Source organism: Spermophilus citellus (genome assembly GCF_964194105.1).
Source record: "Spermophilus citellus genome assembly, chromosome: 8".
NCBI classification, from domain to species: domain Eukaryota; kingdom Metazoa; phylum Chordata; class Mammalia; order Rodentia; family Sciuridae; genus Spermophilus; species Spermophilus citellus.
In genome coordinates this window covers 93655349-93669284 of record NC_138189.1, presented here as the reverse complement: position 1 = coordinate 93669284, position 13936 = coordinate 93655349, and the positions used below count along the sequence as shown (strand labels likewise).

Genomic DNA, 13936 nt, shown 5'->3' with positions numbered 1-13936 from the left:
AGCAAAAAAGACTCAGGTAAAGCATATAGAAGTGTGGTTGGACTCTGCGTCTCTGGACTCGCTAGACAATGACTATTTTACAAGGAGAAACGTGGAGTTCAAGCAAACAGTAAGCATTCTATGAATACTTGCTGAATGAATGAGGAAAGTGAGCCTAGACACAGCTCAGAAGGAATACCTCATTTGGGCCTCAGAGAACCATAGTCATTCTGAATGGAAACCAGCAGAGTTAAAGGAAAGTGGGTCTCCTCTAAACCTTGGTTTACTAGGGTGCTCCAGGTGCCCCTGTGAAGCACCATTAGTTTATCTACCATGTCTCCTTTCTTCCTTCTCTGAGAACAGCTGGCTTGTCTATGATGTTTTTACCCCAAAGAGTGAGGGAGAAGGGGACTGTGCTGTTGGTTTATCTCATTTCTCTTTGGCGAAATCACCGTATAAGTGAGTCCTCCCCACCCCTGCCCACATTATCTGCAGTGGAGAGAACATAAAAGCTTATTCTGCCAGGCAGTCCTTGGGGATGGGGCATCAGTGTGGGGAACATGTGATATGGTGTTCAAGGGATCACACCAGCATGAAACACTGTAAGACAAAGTACATGTTGGACATGCTACGTATGAGGTGGCTGGATGGAATGGATAGAGCATGTGCCACCAGGCAGGAGTATGCTGAGGCAATATGCCTTACGGTTGTTGAAAAGTGTGGTTTTTTTTCCCTGATCACAAGGTGCTACACAGAAAGGTCAGAGTATGTGCAGAAGAAAGAAATGCCATTTTATAGATGGGATATGTTCTTGTAAAGAGTACATAGTTCTGGTCAGGTTATATAACTGATGGTTTTTGTCAGTTCCTACGTGTTTAATATATAGGTAAATGTGGTTTCTAACAGAGATGGACAACAAATATTCTATTAAGCTACCCAGAGCTATAGCAAATTTTGAGCTGAAGGAAAAAGTATAATCATTCAAATGCAGAACTATAATGGGTGTTTTTTGAGGACTGTGCACTGATAAATGCAGAGATTCCTACACAAACATATTGCTAGCATAATAAATACATCAAAACATTCATGACCACGTTATGTACCACCTGCCTTACAATCAAAATGATGGGCTGGGTGATCTTGCAAAACATCTTCTAGTCTTAACATTTTCATTCAATATTAAAAAGCTACCCAAAGGCTGTATGGGTTTTATAGAGAACACAAATGAGGCCTAAAGTACTCTCTCTAGGATTCTGTGGCCAGATCCATGCTAGTAAAGTTAAACAGAAACTTAAATAATTTATTTATTAGGTCCAAGGAAATAAACCAAAGTACTTTGGGCTCAATTATCAATCGGACATTTCTTCTGAACTCATTATTAAGCTTCATTTCTCTAACATTTGGTGTTATATACTCAGCATAACTATATAGGCAAATATTGTTTTCATTTGTGAAATACCAGAGGACTCTTTGTATATACTGATATGTACATAAATTAATATTGATGATCCTGAGTTAGTATTTCTTAACTGAAGAGTTGAATTCAGGAACTCTGCTCATAATCACCAAGGAATAATTACAAACTTCTTGGTAGATTAACTGCAAACAGTGAAGTATTGGTATCCTCCTGATTTTACTTAGTTATTTTAAGATTCACAGTCTTTCCAGTGGATAATGCATAGGTTTTCTGAATCTTGATCAAGGGGAAAATGTGAAAAATCACACATAGCATTTTGCTTAGCTGAAAGAGTTAATGAATCCAAACCCTTTAAGAACATGATGCTTCTAGAATCACTGAGAAAGCTAAGCAGCACATCTGTTTTTTTTTTTTAAAACTCTATATCTAATGTGACTAGCATCAATGATTCATAAAATTATTTCAGTTCAAATTTTAGCTCAGGGGCAAGAATGATATGAACAGACCTACTATATAAAATACCTGACATAGCTATTCACCTTTCAACTATAAAAAACAATGACTGTCTTCCTCTAGCAGAGTTAAGTCAGTGCACTAGTAATATACATAGAAGTACACTTCAATAGTGCCAGCTGTTCTATTCAACCCCAAAGGGAAAAGTCAGCAGAGCTGACTGGCAACTTGTGGTCCACAGTCATCTTTATTTCCTAAAGTGCATATGTCTTCCCTTGATCTGAGAATTCCCTGGTTGTTTATTCAATAACATGAATACAACCTTTCAATCCTATATTTTACTAAAGCCACCTATGGAATTATAAGCTTTGATGATGCTATTGGGTAAATTGTCTTTCTACATGAGGTTTAATTAATTGATGTATCATATGATTCAATTTTATTTATATTTCCTTTCCTTTAGTAATCCTATTTTAAATGTCTTTTTTAAACCATTCTTTTTCAGAATGTTTTTTTTAGCCTTCTAAACAAGTGGCTTGTAAAATTGTAGTTATATACACAAAAATAAGAACACAAACTACATGAATGACTGAAGCAAAATTAACCCAGAGATGTGGCCACAAGGAAGCAAGCAAATATGTGTTTAATACTGAGAAGATGTCAGTAGCTGAAAAAGTTTTGACAATGCAACTGAATATATTAGAAGTACATGAAAACCTAGAGTAAAAAAGCTGCCAAAACAAAATTCCATTGATAGCCACTTGAAACCATCTCAAGTTTAAACAAGTGTTGTTTTCATACTGTGTCCTTTAATATGAATTGTATTCTAGAGAGGATTCATGAATATATCCAATATGTGCATAAATTTCATATTACTTTCTAATCGACAAATGTACAATTTGTTATCATCTACCCATACTAGTTGTCATGATAACAATGTATCTGAGTATATCAATATTTTAAAACACATAAAATAATGTAAAAAAATTGGAAAAGTCAATATGTATATATTGAAATAATAATGTATTTATAAAAAATTAACTTTGTGTTTCAGGATAAGACTACTTCCTAAATTCACTGTTTATTTGAAACAAATTATGTTCTTTTCTGATACATATGGAACTTTGGGTTAGGATTTTTCATTTCTGACTTGAGCATACCTTTCACATCTTCATCCTCAATTGTTGTATTTGAACTCTCAGTTGACTCCTGTTGAGAAGAAAACACATTTTTAAGTTGCATGTAATGAATGGCTTGATTTCATCTTATGAATTTGACTAGTGATATGCATATCATGCAAAATTCTTCAACAGGCTGTGTGCATATGCTGACATGCAGATGGACAAATACATTTAAGTGGTTTTAACAGAAATAAAATGTCAAATGTTATAAACATTTCAAAAAGGGAGTACTCTGGTTGCCTAAATCTGTAGCAGTATAAGTTCTGGGTGATTTGTAGAAGCAGCAGAATATATAATTTATTTTAAAAACTGGGTAAAGATGTGTTTGTGTCACAGTGTTGCATAAAGTATGTTTTTTTTTGTATGTGTTTAAGAGAATAAAGAAAGTAAAGGTATTAAGCCGATAATAGGCTGAAAACAATTTGAAGACGACTTTTCATGTTGGGCCAGCACAATGGAATTATACGAAATAATTTACTTTTAGATTTTTTTTCCTATCTTGCCTAAATTAGAAACTGATTGTCATTGATAAGAAACCCACTTCCACAATGAAAAGACAAAGTTCTTTATTTGTGAAATTACAAATTAAGTTGAAGACAAGTTAGCACACTTAAAAGTACACTGTAATTGCCATATATTGAGGTATGTTTCTTAAAATGGTTTGATGAATATTTTCAGTGAAAGTGTACTAATAAAAATATTTTCTAGGAAAAAAAATTTGCAGTATGCATCAGAAAGATACAATTTTCTATTTGGAATAAGTCAAGGCTACTGAAAAAAATTGTAAGCAAACTTTCAATCAACAGTTATATGCTCAGTGACATAAAACAGATTTTGAAAAGTGATGAAATACCAGTCAGTGTTTTTTTTATAGATTCAATATTTTAAAAAGTAATCAATTTATATAAATATAATACACAATATTTGAATCAAAGGGATAAGCTATGTAAAAATGTACCCAGAGTCTCCACACACACCAAACCAAAAAAAAAAGTCTTCATGCGTTTCTTAAGGTGACATAGCGTTTAGATTTAAACATGGAAGATAAACCCATGCATTGTAACAGTAGACTAATTTATATAATCAAGGAATACCATGCAACAACTCTTACAAATGATATAGCTAGAACTATGAAAGTGTCCACTCCAGCTGTTATGCTTGGTCTTTCATTTGCTAATGCTATTGAAAAAATCATTCTCATATGTGATGGTCCTCACTACCTTAAGTCTTTAACTGTAAAATGCATCTCATATTTAAAAACATAACACTTAATGTTTTTTACTTTAATGATTCAGTATTGACCAGTGGAATGTTAAACCAGAGAGGAAATATATTTTCTAAGTCCACCCATTGTTGATGAGGGTAAGGAGAAGTAAGACCCATGATTATATTATTATTTGATAAAAGTCTAATCATGGTATTTTTCTTCCCCTTAGAGATAAAATAATGTCTAAAAAGCAATAAAAGGGAAACATAAAATACATTCAGAAAATGTCTCCCTTCACCCTTAGATATGTATGCAAGTGCTGTTACTTAATTAACATGCTGTACAAATAATTTACAATAGGTAGAGCATATTAGTCTTCATTCAGCATAAATAATTAACTATCTGTTATTGAAATGCATATAACTCAATGATAAACATATTTCACAAGAAACGAAACTCCCAATTCTCCTCAAATTCATGCCAAACAACAACATCGTCAACAACAGGGAATTGAAAACAAACAAAAACAAAAACAAAATACTATGACAACAGAAGAGAATAAAACTCAGAAACAACACTAAATTTAAACAAATACCTATAAACTCAAGTTGATATTTTTGAAGACAATGGAATGATAGCAAGAAATTCTAAAATTTCATGCAGTATACATCTACAGTACAATGCACAAACAGGCATGGAAAAACAAAAAAGACCACGTAGAATTGCTTAAGATACACAGTCATCATGACAGAATGACATTATAAATGTATAACCTGACTTTATTTTCTTACAAAGATATCATTCATTTCTCTTTCAAGCTGTCATTCATTTTTTATTTGAAAGAAGTCTGGTGTACAGTTTTAGAATCATTAGGCCAAAAACAAAGTGCAGTAAACAAAGAACAAAGATTTTCTTTTTCTTTTTTAGATCATAAATTAATTTTGTATTGAGAATTTGATGAGATGTGTAATCTTGTTAAAGCAAGATGTGGTTGATTCTTTCTGAATACCTTGTTTCCATCAGGGTTGTGGATTACAGTAGTTTGGGGCTCCTGAGTGAGAACAAAATAGAGAAAGAAACAGTTCGCATTGATAAGTACATTCTTACTAGTCTGAGGGACAGAGCAGAAAGAGCCAACTGACAAAACTAAATAGTGACAAGAGCTAAAGCAATGTTAACTGCTGTCAGATGTTGCAGCAGACAAGATCTCTGATGAAAGATCTCCCTGGTGAGCCATGAGATAAGACTCTGCCCTACCCAGAAGCAGCATGCAAAGACCTTATTCCTGATCAGTATACACACAGGGCTTTGAAATTTGGAGACCTGAAGAGGCACTCACTGTTTCACCAAGTCCTATGCCAGAGAGAACCTTCGTTTCTTTAATGCGCCCATTACTGTTGTCACATAGAAAATGGGCCAAAGTGACTGAAGGTAGATCTCTTTCAGAAGATTTCATATTCTTTGTGAAGTTATTTTTTCAGCTGTATTGCTTGGAGAATTAATTATGTTATCTTCATTATAATTAGCACATAGCTGAATACCCTTGGAAAAAAATCTAGAAACATCGGACCACATTTTAAAAATAAAAAAAGACCATCTTAAAGCATACATTTCAAAAGTCCATGAGAGATTCTAACAATCATTTAAAAGGATCTTTTAATGAGTTCTAGAACTAATCATATAATAACTATAGTTGGAAACATGTCGTTGTTAAACCCTGTATGCATTCATATCTAAAAGAAAATTTCTGCTTTATGGACTTTTTACACAAAATAATTGGCTGTAAAGTCATGTTTTTTTTCCATGAAGTAAATACTGTTTTTTTCTATTACTATAAATATAAAAAACCTCAAGTGGAAATTAATATGCAAACAGTTGATGCAAGAAAAGATTTGGGGTTTGTGCACCAGTGGCCTGCTTGGCACTTTCATTATTTGATGCCTTGGCAAGTGGGACTTACCCCAACCCACTACAGGCACTTTCCCATGATAGTTAATCCTGCACACTTAGAGAACATATCTACTGCTCCCTTCATGCTTTCCCTGGCTGCAGCTGTGATGGACAGTGTTTTTCACTAGTAGATAAACTGCTATCTTGTGTGTGTGTGTGTGTGTGTGTATGTGTGAGTGTGTGTTGGAGGGCACTGAGGATCAAAACCAGGGCCTCCTGCATGCTAAGCACATGATCAGCCACTGAGCTACCTCTGGCCCTAATAATCTTCTACTTTGATGTTTTCTTTCTTTACATTTAAAATTGAGTTTACTGGTTGACCCAAGTGAATAACCTCCTATTGTTTTTTTTTATTATTATTCATTTACAATAACAGTATGGGGACAGTAAAAAAAATAAATCAGGAACATTTCTGAAAATCATAAATCAAAATATGAGAACAGTTTGAGGTAAATATTATATAGCTTAGAACACAGAATGCCAGTATTCGAATTTTGAATTTTAATACAACATCATCTCAAAGTGTTCAACTGAGTTAGTTTAATTGTGTGGATTTCACCAAAATGGAAGAAACTTGTCTGCATTGATAATGCAAGGTTCTATGTTATGCAAACTCATTGTTTGGATAAAAGTGAAACAGTGAAAATTTAATTTAAAACACAACAAACAAAAAGCTTTAAATTATCCAGTGCCTCTTGATCTCATAAAATGAGGTCTTACAAAGCCATGTTGTCTTTGAATGAGAGGGAAATAAAACTCTGAATAAGGTCGGCTTTTATGTTGTCTAGCAATAATCCCGTTAGCTCTCCTGGATGCCGACATTTACACGTCATGAAACGAAGAGATGGTCATTTGCGTGATGTCAGAGCTGTTATCATCATCAGAAGAGCTAAGAGAAACCAAAGCGCATTCTACTGTATTTCTAAGGCAGCATGCAAAAATTTCAACCACAGCGACCAGCACAATGTTCAACAATGAAATGAGATAATTTCATGTTAGAAACATACTGCTTGACAACTCTCTTAACATGAAAAGAAAAGAAAAAGAGATGAACATTTTCCATATCTTAAAAAGCAAAAAAGAAAAAAAACCCCAACAAAATAAAATATTTATATATACATATGTATCTACATAGTGAAAGCAAATGAGAGAAACAACAAAAAACAGTAAAGAAGTTAAGAAGGGTTACAAAGAGTCCAGGTATACCAGCGCCGGGGTGGGAATATTTTCTTTGGGGCTGGTTACCACGTTGGCTTTGTTGTTTATCTGTGGGTATGCAGAAAATAGAAACAGAGACGCCTTAAACCCCTCGGTAGACAAAGTCTCTCTACGCGGCATGTCTACGTGGAGGCACAGACATGAAAATAAAGAGCCACTGAAGATGAACGTGAAAGAAACTGTGACAACCGACAGGGATGATGATCACTCTAGTCTCCGAAGGTCATGCACAGGTGACGACCTTGTCTGTGATGGTGGGTGAGAAAACAGATGTGGCAGCTTTGGCTGTGCCCCCTTGGCAAACAAAGAGCCGCTTCAGTGGAGCTCAGATCAAGTGGAGAGTATGAAATGAATATGACCGTTTTCATACTCTTCAGGTTGGATTCTGTTTCCAAGCTTCCAATTGTTCACTGTTATAGTCCTTTTTTTTCCCCCATTTTATTCTTGAGCCTGAAGTCATACATAAACCATCTTTCTCTGGGGAGCCTTCATTCACTACCATCCAACTAAAAACCTGGATTTTCTGACAAAGGCAGGTGTTAAAACGTTTTTTAAAAATGTTAAGTCTGGGTCTCCTTTAAAAATACATCTTCTGTTATTTAGAGGGGAAGTCAAAGTCTTTATATGGAAGATAAAAGGACCTTATTTTTCACAATTGCTTAAGAGGAAAACACCATATTTTCTTTCAAAGTGTTACTGCTATCCTAGAAGAACACATTTAGTAATACAGTTCGCTTGCATTAATAATTGGGTTTACCCTTAAAGAAGATATCTGTACCACTGTGGGCTCCATGTTGAGAAAGAAAATTGGAAGGTAAATAAATATTGTAATGGCCCACAGAGAAGACTCTTTGTGGACTAGAAGCAACTTGAAACTACAAAGTGATTTTGGGCACTAAAGAATCAGACTAAAAAAAAACTAACATTGTTTTAAACTCATGCATGATATATTACATTATGTTTATCAAGCAAATATAAACAATACTTTTCTTATACTATATAATCTAGGTATTTCAATATATTATTTTATTAAAAAAAGAAAACCCATAATTTTAATACAAATGTAAATGTACTTAAGGACTCAAGAAGGAACACATGCTACATAAAATAAACAAATACCAGATGAGTATTTATAAGTGTTTACATGGGTAATTGCTCAGGATTTCTAGAATATCTATAATTTATGCCCATACATCATATTGAAACTAGCATTGAGAGGAAGACAGAATATAAAAAAATAACTTTTGTATGAGATGTTTTGCTTTTCTGTTTATTTGTATTTGTGTGGTTACTGGTATCAGTAGTATTATTTAGATAATTTGTAATACTGTGCTCTGTGACATGCAGAAAAACAGATAACTTTTAAACTTTACTGGATAACTCATTAAATATTAAACTATAAATCTATACTGTTCAGATAGTTTTAGAAAAATTTTTCTTTAAATCAAACTACACAAAATTTAATGCAAAAATTTGGATAAGAGCCAAAAAGAGATAAGAGGAGTGGTGTCTATTAAAGAGGGATCAAAATGTACTTCTGTTAGTAGAAAATACATGAGATAAGGGAGGGATGCACACACAAATACTTCTTATGAAGGAAGAGCACTTGGCAAAACAGCTGGATTCTTGTCAAATGATAAGGGATATGTATGATTAAAGCACTACATGTATTTAACATTCTGTGTTTAGTTCATATCAGGGGATGCAAATAAAAGAGAAATATTCTGAGATATTTTTATTTCTGTTTTGAGATAAGATTGAGATTCTCTTCCCACCCCAGGATGTAATTGCTTGCTTTGAAATGCTTTATTTTAGTGAAAATGTCCCACATGCATACTTATGCACATGAGTTTATCTGTATAAGTGCAAACATGCCTACCATCCCCCCATACACATTCACCTATAGATACACAGCACACACACACCATCATCTCTCCCAAATGAGGGTCGTTCTGTGTGGATAAACCATCCTGTATCACCAGGCATGGCAAACATAAGGTACATAGATATAAGTCTCAACTACCACTTTCAATAATATTTAAATGTGCAGTTGGAAACATTTTGTTAATGAAAAGATTAGCTTAATGAATTTTTTATTGTAGGAATATTCTGAAGGTGTTAGTAAAATTAGTTAATTTGAAAATAGTAAATTTCTAAGTAAAACGCTAGAAGAACCTCCTTTCAAAGAGTCAAATAGCAAGTACGGGTTCAAGCACATCTGTCTTTTAAACATACAAGAGAAATGTAGCTGTGTTAAGTTACTGTCTTTTAAAAGATACAAGTGTCTTTTGTTAACTGTCTTTTAAACATAAAAGTGAATGCATCTATGTTTAGGTATGGAAGCAGAATATTTTTCTTTAAAAAAAACTGAACTGAATCAAATATTTAAATGATGCACTGAATTACCCTTATGAAGCATGGGTAATATATTCCTATTTCTCAGACATTGAATTTATTAAATGTTGAGATTAATGCATATTTCTTTTAAAGGTGCTTAGTTATGATGGATACACTGTAAGATCACTTTCACATTATTTATAAACTGAACAGCGAATGTATTATAGAAAGAATAATTCTTATTTTAGCAACCATGATCTTCATTTGAAAGATAACTCCATAGCATTTCTTTACTTGTCGGTAAACATTCATTAATTATGTCATGGTCCTTTTATTTTCAAAGAGAAAATGACTTTGTCCTTGCATAAGGTCAAATTCATTAACAGCATATGGATGAGGATTTAACTTCTTACCTATTTAAAATATTAACTTCAGAGGAAAAACAATATAATGTGAAAGTGGGTACCATGTTTTGACAGTTGATTAACACTGACCCGTGATGATTCTATACTTCCTCCACTTACACTAACTTATATTAAATAAGACTGTTTTATTCCTAAGTGTGAATTTTCACAGGAGAAATCTGGCAGATAGAGATCCTCACCATCATCTGAACACTCGAACTCGACTTCCTTTTCTGAATTGACCAGTCAAAGAGAAAGGAAAAGAAAAAAGTATGACCCGTTGAATTTAAAGTGCCAAAGCAGGTAGTACAGAATAATTTAGTTTTCAAAGAGGAGATATAAGTTGGCTAGAAGAAAAAAAAGTTCTGAAAATGTTTCTTTCTATAAAAGGATAATAGTGGAAATAAACATCTTAATAGGAACTGTGAATTCTCCATCACTGAGTGCTACAGAAAAATTCAAAAGAAGACATTTGATTATTTTAAAATACCATATTTCTACCAATGTAACATCAGGGAAAAAGCAGAAATCAACAGTCTTTGCCAAAATCTAGACTGAATAAAATAAGTAAAAGGAAGATACAATTATAAGTTGAGGGAAGCAACTGGTGATCGGAAATGCCATCCTAATGAGAATCACAAGGGCATGACTCAGGAAATTCTCAAAGTGCACACAGACAGGTGGTGAAGAAATGATTGGGTATGAACAGAAGAACAGACAAATGATTTCTACTTTCTATTTTCAATGTGAACTGACCACCTGACTTTGAGTCAAGTTCAAATATGAGAATATTAATTAATTCCCAACAATGTTGAAGCATTGATGAGGAATGTATGAATCTGCCATTGGAAGAGAAAGAGAAGGATTAAAAAAATGAAACATTTAGATCATACTATGGAAAGATAACAAACATTATTATGCAAATATAAAATTACATTCCATCAAAAGAAAACTCCCTAAAACAAAATACAATCAGTAGAAAATAAGTTGCATCATTTTGATTAGAAATCCAAGAAGTCAAAATATCCTGTTGTTATCTTCCTTGAAAGATTTTTCTAATGTTTGTTCAGTATATGAATCTTGAATATGTCTCTAAACCTTATGATAAAAACACAGGAACAATTAAGACCTTAGAAAAACCACTCGAGTAGAGAAATGTGGTCATTTGACGTTGCATTTTCCAGACCTACTGTTTATTTTAGGTTATACACTTCAACAATCTGTAGCATACATCATAATTATTTGTAAAAGTATTTAATTTTCACGGATTTTCAGGTCACCATGGTATTTGGGACTGTAGTAAATCAGAGAGGATTTAGACATTCAGTTTCTATGGTAACTCTATAGATGAATACTACTTTTTTGGTGATTATTTAATATATAAACAAATAAAAAATACACATCTTAGTATATGTACTAGTTGTCTTTGTTTATTAATTTTTTTAATATTTCATTTTGCATCTTATTATCAAGAACAATAAAAAACAAAAACTGCAATGACTTGGGGCTTATATTTAAAATTATCCAGCATCTGAAAGTCAAAAATGGTTGAAGATAACCCATTTAACTTACCTTTACTCCATCTGGTTTCTTCAACAAACTCTTGGCTGCTGCAAAGTGAGAGCAAAATCAGTTTAGTGAATTGTCCATCAAAACCCTCAGCTAGGTAATAAGACAGGCAGGTTATTGTTTCCTTCTACCACCTTTGCTGAGTTATGGCCAACATATGCCAAGTTATCAAGGTCACACTGATGAGCGCGAGCTTACAGGACATTGAAATACAGTATCACTTTTCTGGTTTTGCCACAACAAATTTAGAACTAAGTTCTTATGTAGTTCATTGAAAGAAATTGAAACTTTGCCAGTTGTATTATTGGACTTTACTGTTGGTTGCGAAAAGGATACTGGAACTTTAACTGGACTATCCTTTTGTAATCCAGAAAGTTAGTTTCAATCTTGAGACATCAGCTGACAGATTGTATTACATGTTCATTCACACCACAAGTATGGTGGCCATGTCAGTTCTGCCATTGAAGCTCCTCTTTCTAGAGGTTGAAAACTCATTTGTAAAAATTTGCTCTGGTGAAATAACATCTTTATATTTTTGAAATCAGAGAATTTTAGCTTTTGTAAAAAATATTAATACTGCATTTATAACAAAATGGCATATTATTGACCTAGAGCAAATTTTTTAAAAGCTTAGCACATGATCTTTAAAAAATGGCATTATATATTCTTTTATACTTCAGAATTAGAATATAAAGACTTACTAAACAAAAGCCTTTAGTAAAATTGAAAATTTAAAACCATACAATTTGAGATAAGGTATAAAAGAAAATAAAATCTTTAACTAAATCAGAAAAATCCTAAAGCATAATGTCTTCTATAAAATTCATTTCTCATTTTTCCTGGGGGGAAGCCTTTGCCATTCTTTTTGTTATAGGACTTCTTGAGTATATTAAAAGGTAGAAGAATCATCCTTTCAAAAATATATTTATGAATGGGTACACACAGAGTGAACAGATAACATAACTGTCAATGACAATTAGTACATCAAGTGTAGAACATTCATGAATATGTAGAACAAAGTGTGTACTTCCATTTTATGTTAATTGTATGTAATAAATATTTAAGTACATCAAAATAGAATTTGGCAACTGAATTGAAAGTACTTAGCTAAATAAACTTCATTTCCTGATATTTCTTGTATTTGGGATGTTATATTGATGATGACTTTGTTATAATTTTAAATATATTTAAAAGATACAAAATATTAATTTTATTTAGTCTTTAGCAACAAGGCTGTTAATTTATTATCACTTGAGGTTGTAAAGAAATTGTTGCCTTAGCAATAATACTGTTTGCTTGGAGCTAAAAAGCAATAATATTAAGTAAATCCTGTGGCAGTTAATAGGTTAGAAAGCAAACTCAGAATAACTGGAATTGCAATAGCAAGCAAAAAGAAGACAATGATCCAGGGTAAGCAGCGATTTGGCCTAGGAGATGCAGAGAAGTTCCTTTTGGTTACTAATCACCTTACCTCACAAGAAATACATTCCACATACAGGGAGAAAAGAAAAAATAAAAACAACTTTATAACCATATACTCATGGACAGATTATTTAAAGAGCATGTTTGGCAATGAAATAGAATGAATAACATACTCCAAACTAAAATGCAATATCATGTATAAGATGTAACTGAGTCTAATGTTATTCTGTTGATTTTGAAGTGATGGATAAAAAAGATTTACTTTTCATGCTAAGACATTCAGAAATGATATAAAATCCATATATTAGTCATGAATTTTTAGCTTACAGGATGATGGAAAGGAAAATATGAGTTAAACAAAAAGTTTATATAAATGGGTACAAACATTCTTTAATAAAGGCCCAATTGATGACTGAGTGTGTTTAACATTTTCACGAAATACATAATTTAATTCTGGAGATATTTTAAAGTTAGTTTACTATTAACAATATATATATATATATATGATATAAGCCATCCTACCTTTCAATGATTCATGAATTATTGGGCCACAGTAAATATTAATTTATCTCAATATAGTGTATATTACCTAATAATGAGATGGCATTGAACTCACTCATATAAATGTCAACCACATTATTCAATTGTTTACAAAACAAGTAACTTGACAAAAGTAGTAACAAGATTTCATTACACCAAACAACATACATACAAATGACCAACAGAGTCCCTCAGTTCATAGCACTGCTGACTGTACTATTATTACTGCTGTTGGTTAACAGCCTATGTATTATATTAC

General features: G+C 32.7%; 1 protein-coding gene across 10 annotated transcripts in view; it reads right to left on the bottom strand.

The window, feature by feature from the left end:
* CAMK2D (calcium/calmodulin dependent protein kinase II delta) overlaps positions 1 to 13936 on the bottom strand; it is a 306210-nt gene that overhangs the window by 34115 nt on the left and 258159 nt on the right. For 2 of the 10 annotated variants that reach the window (XM_081303164.1, XM_081303171.1), the window contains exons 13-16: positions 11719 to 11756; positions 7394 to 7453; positions 5247 to 5288; positions 3010 to 3058 (exon numbers count right to left, since the gene is read on the bottom strand). In XM_081303164.1, coding sequence (XP_081159290.1) covers positions 3010 to 3058; positions 5247 to 5288; positions 7394 to 7453; positions 11719 to 11756 — 189 coding nt within the window. Of the gene's footprint in view, positions 1 to 3009; positions 3059 to 5246; positions 5289 to 7393; positions 7454 to 10346; positions 10380 to 11718; positions 11757 to 13936 lie in introns of all 10 variants that reach the window. The other 8 variants (XM_081303165.1, XM_081303167.1, XM_081303168.1 and 5 more) reach the window with 8 other exon arrangements.